General features: G+C 49.7%; 10 protein-coding genes across 10 annotated transcripts; 5 read left to right on the top strand and 5 right to left on the bottom strand.

The window, feature by feature from the left end:
- Positions 1 to 176: 176 nt before the first annotated feature.
- FIESC28_03744 (uncharacterized protein) lies at positions 177 to 817 on the bottom strand (the record flags this gene model as incomplete). The annotated part of the gene is made up of 2 exons (XM_031157893.1): positions 177 to 490; positions 541 to 817. 2 exons carry the CDS (start codon positions 815 to 817, stop codon positions 177 to 179), a joined length of 591 nt encoding a protein of 196 aa, XP_031018153.1.
- A 620-nt stretch (positions 818 to 1437) lies between these two features.
- FIESC28_03743 (uncharacterized protein) lies at positions 1438 to 2312 on the top strand (the record flags this gene model as incomplete). The annotated part of the gene is made up of 4 exons (XM_031157892.1): positions 1438 to 1770; positions 1845 to 1935; positions 1996 to 2075; positions 2130 to 2312. 4 exons carry the CDS (start codon positions 1438 to 1440, stop codon positions 2310 to 2312), a joined length of 687 nt encoding a protein of 228 aa, XP_031018152.1.
- Positions 2313 to 3742: 1430 nt separating this feature from the next.
- Positions 3743 to 4571, top strand: FIESC28_03742 (uncharacterized protein; the record flags this gene model as incomplete). The annotated part of the gene is made up of 4 exons (XM_031157891.1): positions 3743 to 4060; positions 4111 to 4201; positions 4254 to 4333; positions 4386 to 4571. 4 exons carry the CDS (start codon positions 3743 to 3745, stop codon positions 4569 to 4571), a joined length of 675 nt encoding a protein of 224 aa, XP_031018151.1.
- Positions 4572 to 5347: 776 nt separating this feature from the next.
- Positions 5348 to 6448, bottom strand: FIESC28_03741 (uncharacterized protein; the record flags this gene model as incomplete). Its single annotated transcript, XM_031157890.1, has 1 exon — positions 5348 to 6448. The coding sequence occupies one exon, from the start codon at positions 6446 to 6448 to the stop codon at positions 5348 to 5350; it is 1101 nt and encodes a 366-aa protein (XP_031018150.1).
- A 646-nt stretch (positions 6449 to 7094) lies between these two features.
- FIESC28_03740 (uncharacterized protein) lies at positions 7095 to 8244 on the bottom strand (the record flags this gene model as incomplete). Its single annotated transcript, XM_031157889.1, has 3 exons — positions 7095 to 7788; positions 7840 to 8093; positions 8176 to 8244. 3 exons carry the CDS (start codon positions 8242 to 8244, stop codon positions 7095 to 7097), a joined length of 1017 nt encoding a protein of 338 aa, XP_031018149.1.
- A 567-nt stretch (positions 8245 to 8811) lies between these two features.
- FIESC28_03739 (uncharacterized protein) lies at positions 8812 to 10928 on the top strand (the record flags this gene model as incomplete). Its single annotated transcript, XM_031157888.1, has 4 exons — positions 8812 to 9006; positions 9079 to 9379; positions 9427 to 9968; positions 10017 to 10928. 4 exons carry the CDS (start codon positions 8812 to 8814, stop codon positions 10926 to 10928), a joined length of 1950 nt encoding a protein of 649 aa, XP_031018148.1.
- A 519-nt stretch (positions 10929 to 11447) lies between these two features.
- Positions 11448 to 11885, bottom strand: FIESC28_03738 (uncharacterized protein; the record flags this gene model as incomplete). The annotated part of the gene is made up of 1 exon (XM_031157887.1): positions 11448 to 11885. One exon carries the CDS (start codon positions 11883 to 11885, stop codon positions 11448 to 11450), a length of 438 nt encoding a protein of 145 aa, XP_031018147.1.
- A 1038-nt stretch (positions 11886 to 12923) lies between these two features.
- FIESC28_03737 (uncharacterized protein) lies at positions 12924 to 14133 on the top strand (the record flags this gene model as incomplete). Its single annotated transcript, XM_031157886.1, has 2 exons — positions 12924 to 13189; positions 13248 to 14133. 2 exons carry the CDS (start codon positions 12924 to 12926, stop codon positions 14131 to 14133), a joined length of 1152 nt encoding a protein of 383 aa, XP_031018146.1.
- A 406-nt stretch (positions 14134 to 14539) lies between these two features.
- Positions 14540 to 15424, bottom strand: FIESC28_03736 (uncharacterized protein; the record flags this gene model as incomplete). Its single annotated transcript, XM_031157885.1, has 5 exons — positions 14540 to 14726; positions 14780 to 14886; positions 14939 to 15105; positions 15329 to 15354; positions 15411 to 15424. 5 exons carry the CDS (start codon positions 15422 to 15424, stop codon positions 14540 to 14542), a joined length of 501 nt encoding a protein of 166 aa, XP_031018145.1.
- A 1720-nt stretch (positions 15425 to 17144) lies between these two features.
- Positions 17145 to 18953, top strand: FIESC28_03735 (uncharacterized protein; the record flags this gene model as incomplete). The annotated part of the gene is made up of 4 exons (XM_031157884.1): positions 17145 to 17226; positions 17284 to 17315; positions 17375 to 17454; positions 17504 to 18953. 4 exons carry the CDS (start codon positions 17145 to 17147, stop codon positions 18951 to 18953), a joined length of 1644 nt encoding a protein of 547 aa, XP_031018144.1.
- Positions 18954 to 19097: the final 144 nt, after the last annotated feature.

The following is a 19097-nucleotide window of genomic DNA, read 5'->3' as shown; positions in this document are numbered from 1 at the left end:
TGCTTCTTCTCGAAGTCTCGATGAGACACAATGCCCTTGTCTAGGAATTTGACCATGCCTGCTTTATTCTCATAAGACGTTTCATTGACAATAGCTCTGCCTCATAAGAATGCCAATTGCTACAGCTCGATTCGAACCTGAAATGCCTAGTAAATGAGATAATGATACCACGAATTTCACTTCTTGTTTGCGCTGAGAAACACAGGTTCTTCGTCGTCTTCATCTTCCTCATCTTCATCCTCATCAAGATCATCCTCGTCGTCATCGTCATCAACATCACTCGGCTCACGACCGCTTTCCCTTCTGGACTTTCTAGGGTCCGCCTCGTGAAAACCGCGGGCGCATCCATCTTCAGTGTAATTCTTATCGCAACAAGTCCACACAAAACCTTCCGGGCAGTCTTTACGATTATCCTTCGTGTCTATCGGCCCATGGGATCCCTCATCATGATCCGCCCAGTAGTTAGACTCGTAGTCAGGCTCACACTCTCCTATACAACTCCTGTAAGTCCTGTCTGTAGAGACAGAGTCAATCACTTACCCCAGTGATATTCACACGACGTCTTGTCATTTCCATTCTTATAAAATGAACAATCGCATTGGACGCAGATGAGAATCTCGTCGTCTGCCTTACGCTTCGTAGTAGTCGTAGCATCAGGGCCAAAGACTCCCGAATCCGATCCGTATAAGATCTTCAAACTGTCGAGGTAGTCCAGTGCACTGTTCCGAACCTGTGTATCCTGGCAGAGGGCGCGCAGTATTACCCGGATCTGAGCTTCTGGCGCATGCAGTAATTCATCGAGAGTCGACTTGGGCATCGCGAAAGCAAATACGATGCAATTTTTGGTTTGTGTGTGAATGAGGGGGAAAGTGAGTTTGCCATCCCGCCACGCCTGTACGGCTGAGGCAATATAGTTGCTTTTCCCCCGTGTTTGAAGCGCCAAATATTGAGACACGGCCCAATCGGCTACAAACATGGTCAGTAAATGAGAGGAATCGGAGTGCTTGAGCCAAACAGTGCAAGTCTGTACGGAGATGGGACATTGGTCTGGCTCTATATCTATATTTGTCGTTTGCCTGTGGCACAAAAGCCTTGACTGTGTGCCATCATCTCATATAGAAGACGATGTTCTATCAGTTGAGGCTGTTTGCAATGCACGAGGACCGCATGGGACATGGTCATGGCTGGTGTTGTGAACCCAAGCTTGTTTGTTGTCTTCCGTCTTGGTCTGTTCTCTTCGATTGCTCTCTTTACAAGCAAGTGTCTTTCAGGATAAACTGTAATCCTGCATCTCAGACCTGCAGTCATCGCCCTTCTAATAGTACACCTTCGTCGATTGTTCTGTTTCCCTCCGAAGCCCGACTTGTAAGCAAGCCTTCTCGAGTTTTGTACGGAAACCTTTGTTCGTTTCTAACATACATTACAGATCTGAACAGCATGCTCTTTATCCTCAGATACCTCATACTATTCGCGGCTCTTGTTGCTGCTAAAGGATGCAATCTTACCGATAACTCTACTTGTCCCTCAGGAGCCCATATCATCGTGGCCCGAGGCAGCCTCGAGCCTCAAGGATCCGGCCTCATGGGAGCTGTCGCCCAGCAGATCAATGCCAGGATTCCTAACTCCGATATAAGTCCTCTCAAGTATCCGGCTATCTATGAACCTTATAAGCCCTCGCAGACCGAGGGCGTCAGGAGTCTTGCTAAGGTGGTCAGAGACTATGCTGCACGCTGTCCCGAGACGAAGATGATTCTACTCGGATACTCTCAGGTAGTTCAGAAAACCCTCCAGTGGAGAATCTAAGACGTTTGAAGCATGATTGTAATGTTGACTTGGGGAAACAGGGGGCTCATGTCGTTGCCGACGTCATGTGCGGTGCAAGTTCGATCGGATTCCCAACTACGAAGCCACTCCCTCTCAACATCAGCAGCAAGAGTCAGTCCAAGAAATCCACGCCGATTTTTTCATCCTTGTTTGCTAATAGTTGGAGCCTAGTTGCCGCCGTTGTCCTGATGGGCGATCCGAGTACTACGAAAGGACAAGACTTCCACGTTGGGACCAGCCAAGGTGATGGAGTACGTCAACACATGCCCTTAAATCGTGATTGGAATCGCTGACCCGGTTCCCAGGTACTTCCTCGTCAGAATCCAGATGGCTGCCGGTGTGTCTTCAGAAAGACGATCTCATTTTGTGACGCAGGGGACCCCTTCTGCGAGGCGGGAGGCCACGACTTGAGAACTCATATGAGATATGTATCGGCATATGGACAAATGGCTTCCGATTTTGCTGTTTCCATGTTCCACCTTTCCTAGGAGTGCCTCTAGAATCGACGCTATCAGATATCTGTTCGTGGCTTGGGAACAATGACTTGGCTCTCCGGCACTTGAACACATTAAGCTCTAATTCCTTGTTCTTGTCCTTGACTCCGCAACTACAATATAGTGACTCGTCTTTTACAGTATCAGGTATGCATTTCGCTAAAGCTTGCATCCCACTAGTAGTAGCCTATCGCATCTCTTGCTCTTTAGACTTGACCGTTGAGTAGTATAATGGGGTCAGGGTTCAATTCAAGTGGACTTTCACTAAGACGTACATTAGTCTAGCTTCCGTTGGATAAGTCTACCTTGGATCGGAAGGACAGTTATCCCCGAGAATACTTCCGCACTTGGGTTGTTCAGAACGCACGGTGATTGTTAGTTTCTATTGTGTTCAGAATTGTTTCGATGTTGGGTCATAAGAGTCCAAGCTATTGCTCTGTGCATGCGGGTAAATAGATGAAAATGAAACCACACAAAAGGAAGCAAGAAAAGCAAATACTGATTTCCAGTCGATTACCGGGCTTTGTGGTTGCAGACCTACATATGCATGGCAAGTTTGCATGCAGTAGTAAGGAGTCTATGCTTCAGATTGCCAAGGGCAAACTAATAAAGCCACGGCCAAGCTTTAATCCAACCGAGGTCTTTGAAACGTTTGTTCAGTTCAGAAGAATTAACCGATCTACCGCAGCTCGGAAAGAGTATTTAATAACCCGTAATTACTCTCACCTGATTTCGCAAGAAAAGACCAAAGTGGAAGGACTTTCAATCTTAATTCCAATCTTCGTCATCTAATCTTATATATATAAATCGAGAACCCTTTCCTCTATCCTTATCCCAGGCATCTTTCGAACATGGGGGCCCTTTTATATAATAAACAACGCAAGGTAATGGGTCAAGTTACGCAGAAGGACATTGCCCGATGCAGTAACAAGTCCGTCGACTGGCCTAAGTAGACTACCCCAGATCAGAACCATGTCCTTGTTGTTTCCCGCCCTACGATCAGAGCTCAGGTGCAAGTTCGCAAGATTTGACGAACATGTACTAGACCCGTTGAGCTTTCTTTGCTTTTTCGATACCGAATTTCTGTTTTTGTGGGGCTGTCACTGCTACGCTCCTGGCAGCTAGCGACGGTTATCGTGAGATTGGAATTGCATGGTGTTGGCACTGGCAGCGACACTGGTATCGGCTCTGGCACGGCTGTGAGCAGTGGGATCGCAGCAGTGCCAGAGAGGTCTATATAATCATCGATCTGCTCTACGTTCATCTCTTCTCTTCTTCTCTTCTTCACCTCACTCGAGATTCAACATACCATCCCAGCTCTTGAACATCAACTCAACAAGTAAGCTAATCTCCCTCAACCATACCACAACAAACACAATTTCTAACTTCTTTTCAGAAGCTTTCATCAACACGACAACGCAACCATGAAGACTTTCACTGTTCTCCTTAGCTGCCTTGCTGGTCTCGCGGTCGCAGAGACTAACACTACCTGCGCCAAGGGAGCTCACATCATCGTGGCTCGTGGCAGTCTTGAGCCTCAGGGCCCTGGTGCCATCGGCGAACTCGCCGAGCGTATGCTCAAGCTTATCCCTGGCTCTGACATGGAGGCTCTCGTCTATCCTGCTCTGTACGATGAGTACCTCGAGTCCCAGCCTAAGGGCGTCCGCGTCTTGACCTCCGTCGTCAACAACTATGTCAAGAACTGCCCTGACACCGACATCATCCTGATGGGATACTCTCAGGTAAGATCCAACATACAGTCCGGTAGTTTGATATGCTCACACTTTGACAGGGCGCTCATGTCATCATGGATACCATGTGTGGTACCAGCTCAACTGGTTTCCCTGGCACCCTTCCCCAGCCCGCCTACATCACCGACAATGGTAAGTCAAAGCCCAACCTCAAGATAACTATCAGGTAACTAACCTTCAATAGTCGCTTCTATCCTTCTCCTCGGTGACCCAAGTCTTACTGAAGGTCAGACTTTCCATGTCGGCACCAGCGTTGGCAACGGAGTAAGTCATCATCAAGAACAACACTTGTCAGCATTGGCTAACCTTTCTCCAGATGTTCCCCCGAAACCTCCCCGCCGGCTGCGATCTCATCGCCGACAAGACCGTCTCCGTCTGCGACAAGGGCGACCCCTTCTGCGAGAAGGGTGGAAAGGATCTGCCTGTTCACCTTGGCTACATCCCCGTCTGGGGTGACTACCTCGTCAAGGAGGGTGTCAAGATGACTAAGGCTCGCCAGTAAATACTCTTTGACGAACTTTCATGATCTGGGATGAGGAGTATTGGCGTTATTATTCCCACGCACGCACGCATCAAAAGTAATTGAGAGGCTATTGGTTTCAGGGCATGAAGGACCCTTTGGACTTGACTTGGATTGGGCTCAGAGCAGAAAGACTTGAGAGCATGGTATATATTATAATCCAGTATTAGTCAAGAATACAGCCCACATTGCGTTGCGATCTCATCAGACCATATCTGACTTGTTGATACATCAAATACTCACCTTGTTCTTGATAGCTAACCCAGCAGTTGGATGCTGGGAGGTCATACGTTGTCTACCTAGATGATGATCTGAACGTACTAAGTAAGGTGAGTTAGGTATAAGATTGGGTTTCGCTTACTTGCTGGGATTTTGTTAGTTAAAGACCCTGGACTAGTCCTCATAAGCGCCGGTAGATACACATTCAAAGCAGGGGTGTTTATTGCTCATTTTCGGGTTTTGTCAGAATTCCCAGTAGTGGTATTTGCTCGTGGAATCATCCATAGGGGACGAGCCGCTCATTCTAATCCGAAACAATAGCCTAAGCTCGTAGATCTTCTATCTCTCTAGTTACATTCTTCATTATCGTTGTCCGTCCAGTCGCTCGTTAAATCAAATTCTAGGGTATCATGCATCTCCCGTAACCGTGACCAAATCTCAAAGTGCCATCCGTCCATTGCCGTTCCCATTTCCCAAAACTCCAAAACAATTTCGTGTCGCGCGTTCCAAATTTCCTTTCCTTCTCATTAAGGTCCTTCTCATCCGGACCAGCCCTCGATAGGGATTCTCCATCCAGCTTTCGCAAATAAAGGCACCACCTCCGGATAGGCGAGAGAGAATGGCAGCCAGAAGCGTTCGTTGATGAGATGAGGTATCCTCTCAGGCTTGAGCCTATGTTCAGGCATTTTAACCTGAATGATCCTGTTGAGAATCCACACCATCTCCCTTGCCAGATTCTCCTGACGGTCCTGGTCTGAGTGCTTGAGCTCGTTCACGTACGTTCTCGCCAGCTCATCAGCCAGCCCCGCTAGTGAGAGCATCGAGACCCCGGAGCTGCCTACTCTTAGAGTGTGCATTTGCTCGAAATCGTAAGGAAATCTGACGCGGATCTGACGTAGCATGCCGTCGCGCGTTGCGACACCCCAGATATCTTGTCTCTTGGGCATCTGGAGCATGCCCAGCGCTTTCGCCCAGCATTTCTGGTTCTCGCGCGTGTGCTCTGGGCATATTATGCTCACTTTATATGGCCTCGCGTCGTAGCCGTAGTAAACCATGGCAGCCAGGCCGCTTACCGCGTAGGGAATGTGGCTGAAGCGTAGGGCTATCATGTCGACTACCTCACTTACGGCCTCGTAGTTCATTGAGCGGTCTTCCAAAATGATGATGGCTTCTGTGCTCCCTGATCTATCCGTAAGTGGGCGAAGAAATTCATCTGATGCAGATGCAAGTTGTTGGGCTTGAGCATGACTAGTATTGCGATTGCGCTTCTGCAGGGGTGATAGTGCCCGGTATGGAGACTTCTGTTGTGGGGGACATTGACGTGGAACCACAGGCAGAGGCTTCGCAAGGTCAGGCCTATTAACTGGGCTCTCTCTCTTTTGACCGCCTGACGTGTGATCATCCTCCTGACTTTGGCTCCGACTCCAACTGTGAGCCTGACTCTTATAATAATAGGGTCCCTCCCGTGGCGATCGCGCACGATCCGAATAGCTTCGTGAAGTTCGTATCTTGCTAAAACATTTTTCGAGAGATCGTCTTCTTCTTGTCGAAGGCTTTTTCTGTTTCTCATAATCAGAATCCATCTTGGCATAAGGTAAACACTCTCTGAAGAGCCAGCGCAGAACCACACGGAAACCCATTTTACAATAGCTTCTCTAGAACGGTTCTGCGAGTGTTTTAATGATGTGAGGATAACTTACCGGTCGTTTATAGATTTTGCGTTCTATCTTGAGATAGTTCGCCTTGGTTAAATCTGTAGAATATCGGTGACGGCGAAGTGCTTCTTGTCGGCGTTGTGTCTTTGTTGGTGTATTGATGTTGATATGCGACTATGCGTGGGAATCAAAGAATATCGTATGCGATAAGTTATTTGTTAGACACAAAATTGACAATGGAAAGAAAAAAACAAAGCCAACTAAAACCGCATGCCATTCTTGTCTTTTATATAGACAAGGCGCTCTTGTTCGTGCATGTTGAACATAGGAAATGTGACCTGTTCACGATGTTGAACAATCAAGGCTATTACATAGTACTCCATAGGACAGCACCCATGATCTGACAGCACAACAGTCTCAAGCACACTAACGGGAACAAACAGGGAACATATGCAGAATTAATGTCATGCATGATAATACGATGCTAAACCTTGTGTGCAATAATTCGTGACATGGCTAGGTCTATATCGTCCGTCCCGACCGCCAACGCCAATTAATCTTACAAGTCCATCCCGTGGTCTCGTTATCCCTGTTCAACTAGATACCCGCTTCCGCTTCTGCTTCCGCTCGCTCATAACTCCTCCTCCACGTCCATCTGCTCACCATTCACTTGGCCCTTTGACCCTGCTGGCGCATCTCTTTTGGGCATGGTCGCCTCCTTGTCGATCATTTGTCTCGACACGGAAACAATGTTGTCCTCAATGAGCTCCTGGCCAACATCCTCGAGATGCTTCTTGGGATCCAACTTGCCAACGTATCGAGTCTTAAGCTGATCTTTGGTCAATTCGGTCTCCTCCTTCACCCGCTTCTCGTAGCCATCCGCCAATGAGACAAGCTGTTGCAGTCGGTCCTTGTTCTTGCAACCCTCATGTCGGAAATCATCCATCTCCAGAGCCTCGGTCCACACGTGCTTGTGCAGGTTCATGAGCATGTTCTCCTCGAGAGCGGTCTTGCGGTAGTCGATACCAATCGAGTAATAGTGTCGGTTCAAGCCGTGAATAAGAGCCTGGATTGATGGTTTGTTCAGGTGACCCAGGTTACTTGTGCTTTGGCGAGGTTCTTGGCCAAGCATCAAGAGCTGGGGGTTGATGAGTCGGAAAGCGTCAATAACGACTTTGCCCTTGACGGACTGAATGGGGTCGATGACGACAGCAACGGCACGGGGGTTCAGTTGCTCAAATGATTGTTGAGTGTTGATATCGACCGACGAAAGCCAGCAACCGAAACCAGGATGCGAGTGGTACCATCCAACGACTGACTCGGGTCTGTTGAGTAGTTAGCTAATGAACAATTGATAATTGACGGAATCAACGTACCGTCCTGTCTGCCTAAGCATGTCCATCATCTTGGTCTGGAAAACAGGGTCGACAGCCTCGACACTGACACCGGTACCGCTCTGTGGCATAGCAAACACATCCATAACCTTGACAGTAAAGTCGTCCACGAACTCGCCCAGCATCAGACCCATGACTTCCATGGGAACACCTGCGCGGCCGTGTCGAAGCATCTTGAGGAGGGCTAGGGAGGAGATGTAAACCGTTTCCGAGTTATCGATGAGGTTGGTGTTATCCTGTGATCGAATGGATTAGCCCATGCCCCGAGAAGCAAGCACTCGCTATGCGGGAGCTTCAATCAGCAATGTCGTAGCTTACAGTTCCATGGGCAGCTCCTCCCAGGCCGCCCATACCGCCGCCACCAAGCAAACTCCTGAAGCGCTCCATATTATTGACGAGGTTTTATGAGTAAGTGAGATGCGCGTAAGATTGAAGTTCGTCAAAAAAGCGTTCAGATGTGGGTGGAAATGTGATTGTTGGCGGTGATGGAGGGTGTTGCTATGATCGGAGCTTGGTAGAATGCTATTGACGTTGACGCCAGCCCGGCAGCCTGGGAGCCACAGCTGGAAGCTTAGTCAAGTCACGTGTTGATAGCTTGCCTAGCCACAGCCTCATGCGAGGGGCTCCAGTTGTGGCGCTAGGTGCCGTCAATTTAACAAGGAGCGGCCTAACGTTAATCCTTGTAAACGGCAATCTGATGGAGCTCCGACATGGGCTTCTCAGTGTGTCGCTGCCATGTACTTACTACTAAACTTATATCCAAGGCTGTTTCTAGAAAATACCGTTTCCGCGCCCACCTTTCCGTCCAAGTCTCGATCGAACATGCTGAACTCTCTCTGAGCCATTCCAGCTTCTTAATTTATAACCATATATACACAATTCTGCAAACCTCCGACTTAACCCTTTTCTTCTTACCAATTTCCCGAGAGTCGCGACACACCGGCAGCCGCAATCATGGGCGACGACATTCGTGTTGAGCTTGGCTCAGTCGCGCTCAATGGCTCATCGCCCAAGAAGGTCGCTTACTTTTACGATTCCGATATTGGTAACTATGCCTACGTTACTGGACATCCTATGAAGCCCCATCGCATCAGACTGGCGCATAGCTTGATCATGCAGTACAACCTCTACCAGAAGATGGAGATCTATGTAAGTCTACTCTTGATTATCACCCGATTTGTCCCAGATCACTGTCTCGAGCTTTTGCTAACATTTTTGAAGCGCGCGAAACCTGCGACCCGAGGCGAAATGACCCAATTTCACACGGACGACTACATCGATTTCCTGCAAAAGGTCACGCCAGACAATATGGATAGTTTCATGAGGGAGCAAGGAAAATACAACGTCGGAGATGATTGTCCTGTATTCGATGGCCTCTTCGAGTTTTGCGGTATCAGTGCGGGTGGTAGTATGGAGGGTGCTGCGCGACTCAACCGACAGAAGTGCGACATCGCCATCAATTGGGCTGGTGGCCTTCATCACGCCAAGAAATGTGAAGCCAGTGGTTTCTGCTATGTCAACGGTATGTTTTATCATAATCACGAAAGTGCACTATCTAACGATTCCCAGATATTGTCCTCGGTATCCTCGAACTCCTTCGATTCAAGAAGCGGGTCCTCTACATCGATATTGACGTCCATCACGGTGATGGTGTCGAGGAGGCCTTTTACACCACCGACCGTGTCATGACCGTTTCATTCCACAAGTATGGCGAGTACTTTCCCGGAACTGGCGAGCTTAGAGATACCGGTATTGGGCAGGGCAAGAACTACGCTGTAAACTTCCCCCTGAGGGATGGTATTACTGATGTGTCTTACCGCTCAATCTTCCAACCTGTCATTGAGAATGTCATGAAGTACTACCAGCCTGAGGCTGTTGTTCTACAGTGTGGTGGTGATAGTCTTTCAGGTGATCGATTGGGTTGTTTCAACTTGAGTATGGATGGACACGCCAACTGCGTGAACTTCGTCAAAAGCTTTAACCTCCCTACCCTTGTTCTCGGTGGCGGTGGCTACACAATGCGAAACGTCGCGCGAACATGGGCATTCGAGACTGGTGTTCTTGTCGGTAAGGAGATGGAACGAACATTGCCTTACAATGAATACTACGAAGTAAGTTGGATGAAATTGGTTTAATGAGTGCCTACTAACACGGGATAGTACTATGCTCCTGACTTTGAGCTGAACGTTCGATCCTCTAACATGGAGAACTCCAACAGCCGAGAATACCTTGAGAAGATCACTTCCTCAGTCATTGACAATCTCCGACAAACTGGTCCTGCACCTTCCGTGCAGCTGCAGGACGTCCCGCGAAAGCCTTTCGGTGGTATGACCGATGAGGAGGAGGCTGAATTGGATGACCTTGACGAGGATGAGAACAAGGATGTCCGTATGACCGAACACCGCTGGGATAAGCACGTCGAACATGACAACGAGTTCGAGGCTAGTGACGACGATGAGATGGCTCGCGCGAACGGAGCTACACGCCAAAATGGCAACAAGCGCAGCTTTAACGATTACCGCAAGGGAGAGATGGATGTCGACACCGCTGATGCCCCTCCTGCCAAAGCCCCTAATGGCGCATCGAATGATGGACCCTCTGAGGAACACACTGGTGAAGAAGGGCACGATGTGAACGACGATACTATCGACGACATTTCGGCTCCAGACCAGCCCGAAAAGGATCAGGCAGAGAAGACTACTGAAAACCCTGCCGAAAGTGAGAAGGAAACCAAGTCAACAAATGTTGATGGAGACGGCGACGTTGGCATGGAGGACTCGACGGTTACAGAAACACCGATCAAGAAGGAAGATGTTGAGCCCGAAGCCCCCACTGAGCCTCCGGCGCCAACAGAAAAGCCAACTCAGGATGAGCCGGCTGTTGAGGTGGTCTCCGAAACTGCTAATAAAGAAAATGCTTCAGAGCCTACCCCCGCCGAAAAGGTCGAAGAGAAGCCTGCAGAGGAAACCAAGGAAGCTCAAAGCGAACAACCTGCCGATGCTATGGACGTCGATACGGAGAAGGATAAGCCAGAGCAACCTGAGGAGAAGAGTAAAAGCCCAGCAAACTAGAGGTTGGATGAGAAGCAACGCATCTGGTTTCTATAGACGTTTTCATGTTAAAGCAAAAGCTCACGCCACATTCCTTGTCGCCTACCCACAACTGCACCTTCAGTATCAGAACGAATGGGCACGTGGTACCGAGCGACGATAGAATGTGGCTTGCAGTTCAGGCGTTCTGGGCGTAGGATTACATGTGGCACGAAGGAAGAGAGACATCAGAATGCACGGGCGACTGGTAACCTTGGCTAGACGGGCTGTGTATGTGAGGAATGTCATCTTGATTACGAGTTTTCATGTTTTTAGGTTGAGATCATAGCGAAAAGAACTAATTTATACCACGGTAATGCTACATGAGGCTGCGGGTGTTATAATTCTCATTGTATTTGGGTGTTTTGAGTTTTGATAAGCGGTATGGACTAACTCCCTGTTCACAGACGCCCAGTCTTATCCTTTGCAGTGTCCACCATTCAGCTTCAGATACAGGCCATATCGCTGGGTTGAATCAAGCCGGCCATTGTTATCGACACATCAACATCCAGTCATAGCCTTGGTTCGCTTTTGCGAACGCTCAGTGCTGGGCTGCTCGGTGGGTGTGATCTCATCTCGTTCGCGCTTAGCTGGTGGTTTTTTGGATTGAGCATCAGTCGTAGGTAGTAGCCCGTTGGCATGAGGCAAAAAGTAGGCCTGGTTGGGACTGGCCTCTGTTTGGTTCCAGGGGCTGTACATGTATAGCAAGTTGTAGCGCGCGAACTCGGCGGCGTGTGAAGCGAGATCGAGGTTCAAGAGGGCGTAGGTGGCTGCTGTCTCATCTGTAGCCATCATATTTCCAAGATCTAAGGTAGTTGACTGTTCTTGTGAAGTTCCAACAACCTCGGTGTCTTCTGTTGGTGGCTTTCCAAAGTCGTAACCGTTAAAGAGATCGGTCACTGTCTGCTGAATAGCTTCTTGTTCGGCGGTGGTGGGCATCCTGAATATAGTTGAGTTGATCATATGAGAAGGTACATAGAGAAGAGTAAAACTGCAGATAGCCTCTTAGGATAGTGCTTTTTCGTTGCTTCGCAAAAGTGGTGGTATGCTTTCTTTGGGACGGAAGGGTAGAACGAGGGGGGCAAGATCACAGATGGTATTTCAGTCATGGTATTGACTCTAAGAAAGCTACCCGTTGAGTCACTGCCTGAAATTGGAAGTGTGAGTTTTAAAATTCAGCCATGTGCATTCAATTGGTTCTGAACGGGCGCATCATGTTAATTTTGATGATGCTTCACCTAAACTCCAATACTAGCATATGTTTTGCCTGTGACGCTGGGTATGATACTACCGATCTCGGAGAACTTGAGGAACTGGAAGAGTTTCGATTAGGACTTTAGTGGTTGTATCCTTTTTTATGTTAACATTGAGCTTCAACAATGTGAGTAACCAGCTTTACAGCTTGTGTTGGCTAGTCAATATCAAACATACAATAAACAATGACACAAAGGTGAAGAGAATATCTAATCTCTCGATCAATAATCAATAATACCAAACTCCAGAAGTAACTATAGTAAGAAGTACTACTAACTCAGGGAACTCCGCCCTGGTGCAAAATACTAGGGATAATCAATAATCTGATAACTCGATCTCAGGTCTAGGGTGAGGATATCGTGATGGTGGGGGACCGAGACACTGATAAGATCCCCCACTTTCCGTCTCATTCCGCCCGGCTCTTGCAGGCAGGCACGAATGAATAGCAGGGAAGGGGACGAGGTACATACAATTTAGCGTCGACTGCGGGGAGCCGAAAAATAATTATTTCCAACCCAACCCAACCGCCTACTCGAAAAAAGAAGTCTATCCCACCATCGTCATATTTATACTCTCAAGATCGCCTTTCTCGCCACCCACTCGCTATATCATGTCAATGTAGCATCGAATATCAACAGTTACCCAACTATATATTCCTAGTTTCTAGATTCTAGGCTTTCCTATCTTCCCTATAGACGACCGCATTCACTCGCTTGACTCACCATGCCGACCCCCGCGCCCGCCGAGGGCGACGCCGCGACGGCCAAGCTCGGTGTCTGGAAAGAGGCGCTTTACGACCGATGTCGCGAATCTGGAACAGATATGTTCTCCCAGGATGACCTTATGCGCCTCGATGTCATCCCCAAAGGCGACTTGATGCTGCTTGCCCGCGTCGTCCAGTCCCTTACTGATGACAAGCTTTTCATCACCATGCGCGAGGCCTCTGGCCAAGTGCTATGGAAATGGCGCGATTCTCAGGAGGCTCACAAGTACGAAAATACAACCCTCTGACCTTGGTGAAGTGCATGGCTGATAATTGATTCCTAGGTACAAGCAGTGCTCTACCGACGAGCAGGTCATGGTCTACTCTCTTATCGACGATTCGGGCGGCGACGGTATCTGGTCCCAGACGCTCCAGAAGCGCCTCAATATGCACGATTCAGTTCTCAAAAATGCACTCAAGCAACTACAAGCCAAGGGACTCATCGCACCCTTCAAGAATGTCGAGCACCCCAACAAGAAGATGTTCATCAAGGCCTCCATACGGCCCAGCGATCGCGCCACGGGTGGCCCATGGTACACCGACCAGAATCTCGACGAGGCTTTTATCGATGAACTACAGCGCGTTGTGTTTGATTTCATAAAGCGCCAGAGTAGCTACCACAGCACACATGGAGGTGGCGCTGCGCGAACGCAGGTCCCCAAGAAAGGAGTCGTTAAAGGTGGTGTGGACAAGGGCAAGAAGCGAGATGCTAGTCACATGGACGAACCCCCTGCCAAAACACCCAAGACATCTCCAACGACTACGGTCAAGAAAGACGCAATGCTTCCTCTACCTGCTGGTTATACAGGCTATCCGACCGTCCGCGACATTGCACGTCTTCTATCGGCGAGTGGCATTACTCATAACACCATTTTGTCTGAACACGACGTGCAGAAGCTCGTGGATGTGTTGGTTTGGGATAACCTCATCGAGTCAGTCAAGGTGGCTGGAAAGATAGGTTATCGCGTTTCTCGGATCGCCAAGCAGTCCTTAGAAAGCTGGGCTGGCAGGGATGATCCCACTGGCCGCGAAGGCGGTCCGGAATCCTTCGTGAGTGCTTTCACGGAAGCCCCCTGTGGGCGTTGCCCAGTGTTTGAGATCTGCGAAGAAGGCGGCCCTGTAGGCCCCAACAATTGCGAGTACTTCAAGAGATGGCTGGGCGCTGAATAGAGCATGAGAATTAATTTTGCATCTGGAACGATAAGGGAAACCGATATCTTATTGATTCGAGAAACGGAGTTATGGTCTGGAAGTGGGCATTTTTGTTTTTAGGGAAAAGATAGCAACGGCGTAGTCGGACAAGCGATGGCTGTGGAGTATTCAGCCGGACGCAGCGATTGTCAACTGTCTTTTGACAGACCAGCACCTGTATACAAGCGATGCTTGAGAATAAAATCATTTACATCCAGGTCACAAGTTTTTTTCATGGCAGTGCATTTGGGTTTATTGGTTAACATTGATCAACAAGCTACAACTTATACTAGCTTGTGAGTATCTAGCTCCATTTTGCTACCCCTCGTTGAGAGTTGATGCGTTCCCAAATCCCCAATTCATCACGTCATGTAGTTTGAGCTATTTACAGCTCACCACAGTCAACGATGGTGGCCTTGTTGTTGGGAGCGACGGCACCGCTGCCGGAGCCAGTCTTCTCAAGGGCCCTGACAACCTTCATGGACTCCTCGTCAGCGACCTCGCCGAAGACGACGTGGCGACCGTTGAGCCAAGAGGTGACGACGGTGGTGATGAAGAACTGAGAGCCGTTGCTATAATAATTGTCAGTCAACGAAAGCCAATCAGGAATCAAATGGGAGCTTACGTGTTGGGGCCGGCGTTAGCCATGGAGAGCAGACCAGGGCGGTCGTGCGTCAACTTGAAGTTCTCATCGGCGAACTTCTCACCGTAGATAGACTTACCACCGGTACCCTGGGCTATGTCAGCATTTGTCAAACACTTCAAATGAAAATCAAACACGTACGTTACCGCGGGTGAAGTCACCACCCTGGAGCATGAAGTCAGGGATGATACGGTGGAAAGAAGAGCCCTTGTAGCCGAAACCCTTCTCGCCGGTGCAGAGAGCGCGGAAGTTCTCGGCGGTCTTGGGGACCTTGTCATCGTAGAGGTTGAAGTTGATGCGGCCCTTGTCTATAGGAGAATAGATGTCAGCTTTGATGGGAAAGCCATGGTGGTAGACGGGTGAATAAAGATGAGAGATATGCAAGAGCATGAGGAGTGTCGGGACTGCAAAGACCACGACCGCTGCGGAAATCCGAAACCCGGTACCCGACGCATGCATTGAGAGGAAGCAGCCGCAGCTCATCGATAAGGATGGATGCAAATAGACGATCGTGAGGAAGTCAAAACTTACTGCCGGCCCATTCGATGTCGAAGAAACTGTTCAACGATTAGAGACGTTCAATGAATACAGTGCTCAGCGAAAGGAAACTTACACCTTGTTACCCATGTTTGCGGTTGAAGCTGAGAAAAATCTAACAGTTCTGATTGTGTTGGAGAGTTGAGGAAGAGAAGAAGAAGTTCTTGCGGCAGAGAAGCAGGTATGGCGGGGTAGGAGGGGCTTGATGAGGGAGGGTCTCATTTTGAGCAAGCTAGAGGGGCAAAACGTTAGCGCGGGGCCGCCGGAACCAATGGAAGCACGTAGAAGAGGGGATGATCAGAATGCGATCACGTGAAGGGACCCGGGTAGCTTGCACCCTCTGCTTTGCCTGCTGGGCAACGCCCCCAGCTAGCGACGTTTTCCATGAGGTCACCGTGGCTATGGCGTGTGGGGCAGGGGAGCTTCGTAGCTGTCTCTGGTAAACGATGATGAATTCAAAAGAGCAGGCAAGCAAGCAAGCAAGTACTGATCCCTGGCATCCATCATCCTGACCGCCATTGCTAGCAGTGGCGCATTGAGCAGAACATGATCGAAACCACATTGGCGACTGGCACCAGTAATTGGGTTGGGTTGTGGACTCAATGGCTGGTTCTCCCCCCATCAAAGCTTCAATGGGGCTACCAATTGAGCTGATGGAGGTTGCCTGGGCCACGTCCTGAACTCTCTGGTCTGTTTGCAGACCATCATCCAAAAACAGTGAGCCGGTGCGACGAGTCAGTGGCCCGATGTCCGAAGTGCAGCAGATTTTTGCTCAAGGATCAAGCCCATTGGAGGGAGCAAGGGGCGTCAGTGGATTTCATGACATTGCATGGGCCCTTCCCACCTCGAGTCTCGTCCAGTGCATCAACCCGTGGGCAGCAGTGACCATTGTAAACAGCCGGGGCAGTAAGCTGCCCGCCTCCACAGACCGAAAGGACAGGGGAAAGCAAAGCTGGAGGGATAAAGGCGAGAAGAAACCGACAACACCGGCGTTGGTCCGGTCAGACGGCTTTTCCAAGATCCCAATTGGGGTCTCAATAGTTCGATATTGGCCCAGCAAGTGCACGAATATCCAATGTTTGCTTGGAAGGCGTCTTGCTTCTCTTTTGCAACTTGATCAAAGTCCAGCTTGAGTGTAGCAGAGAGTCTCTTGGTGACAAAATAAAGGCAAAGGCGGCAGTGAAAAAGAACCGAGCTTGTACATACCTTAAACTCATACACTTGGAAGAAGGTAGGGTTGAATAAAATCGAGAGTTTAGACAGATACAATTACAACGAGCAGAGGTTGGCCTTTTAGACTGATCTGATCTCGAGAAAGGGAAGGTAAAAGTTTGGGCCAGCTTGACGTCTGGTATTCTAGCTCCCTGTTCGGGCCTGAAGTCTAAGGTTGTATAGCGGGTCAGACGCTTAAAGGCTTAAAGTGCTTTGGCATGACGACCAATGTTTGATCCAATGATGGTCGACAAGTCACAGAACGGATGAGAATACACATAGGAAGCTATCTATTGATGAGTAGATGGTCAATGCATTGTAATTCAAAACAAAGGCAAGCTCTATACCTACTCGAAGCCAGTGTTTGACCTCTTTGTGTCTTGCTCTGAATCACGTGATCAGCCATGATCCATGCTGACGTTGGGCTTTGGGAAATGTCCAGGTGTCCACCATGGCCGTAGTGTAGCAAGGGGCGCATCTTAAACTCAAGATATCCTTCTGTTCCATTGCAATTCCTTGAGAGCATCATCTCGAAGTTCTGCGCCATTCAAACCAATCTTCTTCTTTATCTGCTGGCTTCTTCTTGGACTAATTCAATATGGATATGAATGATTTGAAGAACACGGTCTCCAACCTGACCTTGTATGACCTCAAGGCAGGCTTCAGGAAGGCCCAGAATGGTACTTCCCTTGACGGCCTTCTTTGATGCGCCTGATGGTTACTGACGAAATAATCAGCTGTCATGAACTTTACCGAGATGGAGTCCAAGGTTGGTTAAGCTCTGCGCGACAACTGTGGTTGGGACACAGTCAACTCACCCGTGTCTAGGTGCGCGAGGCCACGAACAACGAGCCATGGGGCGCTTCGTCAACCCTCATGCAAGAAATCGCAAACGGAACATTTAACTAGTACGGCTTATCAAACTATATCAAAGTCCAGCTACTGACTACGAACCAGCCAAACCCTCAACGAGATCATGCCCATGATCTACCGTCGCTTCACCGAAAAGGCCGCTGAGGAATGGCGCCAAATCTACAAGGCCCTCCAACTGCTCGAGTTTCTCATCAAGCACGGCTCCGAGCGTGTGATTGATGATGCCAGAGGACACATCTCTCTTCTAAAGATGCTTCGCCAATTCCACTTTATCGATCAGAACGGAAAGGACCAGGGTCTTAACGTGCGCAACCGAGCCAAGGAGCTGGCAGACCTTCTTAGCGATGTGGATCGTATCCGAACCGAGCGCAAGAAAGCGCGTGCGACCAAGAACAAATATACTGGTGTTGAGGGCGGCTCAACCTTTGGTGGTGGCTTCTCGAGCGGCAGCTCTGGTCGTTATGGCGGTTTTGGCAGCGAGAGCGCTGGTTATGGTGGAGGCAGCAGCAGCGGACCTGCCAACTTTGGCGGATACTCTGGTGGTGTCTACGGAGATGGTGGTGGTTTCGGTGGCCAGACTGATGACTGGCGACAAGACGGCAATGCCAGCAGATCTGAACGATTTGAGGAATATGATGAGTTTGACGAGGGCGAGCGACCATCTGCCAGCTCATCCAGAGCTGCTGCCAAGCGACCAGAGCGTGCCCCTGCCAAGAAGGCTGCCGCCGAACCACCCAAGAAGAAGGAGCCTGAAGTTGATCTCTTCTCCTTCGATGACCCTGCGCCAGCATCTTCTGCAGCTCCTTCGGCATCCAACAACTCTGGCTTTGCTGCGCTGGCCCCTACTAGTGCTGCCCCAGCGCAAGCCGACGACGACGACGAGTTCGATGACTTCCAGTCAGCTACACCTGCTCAGGCCGCACCATCCAACAACTTTATGCAAAGCCCTCCTGTGACATCGGCAGCCTCTTCCACTGCTCAGTTCGCCGCTCCTCAGCCTCAGTCGGCCCCTCAGCAGGCCGACATTAGCCAGATGGTTAGCATGGCATCAATTTCACCTGCACCAAGCGCATCAGGCACTCCAGGACCAAACTACTCTGCTTTCAGCATCCCTGCTGCTCCTGCGGCACAGGCTCCCAAGCCTGCCGGCTTCCAGCAATCCGGTCCCAACTACTTTAGTCCCGTCCAGGCACAAGCTTCCAAGCCCCCCACAACATCTGCCTTCTCGGGCATGGGAAGCACATCCAACGCTGCTCCCAGCACCCCCACTACTATGGGTAACATGAAGCCTGTTACCAGCTCCTCAGCCAGGCCAGCGCCTGCCGCTGGTGGAGATGCCTTCGGCGCCCTCTGGGGCAAGGCAAGCGGTGGTGTCAAGAAGCCTGAGACGCCCAAGGCTGGACCCGCACTGGGACAGCTCGCCAAGGAGAAGAGCAGTGCTGGAATCTGGGGTGCTCCATCGGCAACTGGACCTTCCAGCGGCAGTGCTCCTCCCAAGACTGGCGGCTCTGCTATGGACGATCTTTTGGGTTAAATCAGCCCACGCACTGGGTATCTTTGAACAGGTGGATCAAAACATGGGATCGGATAACAGTTGGTGCATTGAGTCATGTTTAGTTGATGGCATTGAGAATGTAGTATAATCAGCAACGGAGCAGCATGTTTGTTTTCATGATAG

Source organism: Fusarium coffeatum (assembly GCF_003316985.1).
Source record: "Fusarium coffeatum strain FIESC_28 chromosome Unknown BRIP53273_contig_77, whole genome shotgun sequence".
In the NCBI taxonomy this organism is placed as follows: Eukaryota; Fungi; Ascomycota; class Sordariomycetes; order Hypocreales; family Nectriaceae; genus Fusarium; species Fusarium coffeatum.
The sequence above is the reverse complement of the archived record's forward strand: the minus strand, read 5'-3'. Positions and strand labels throughout refer to the sequence as shown.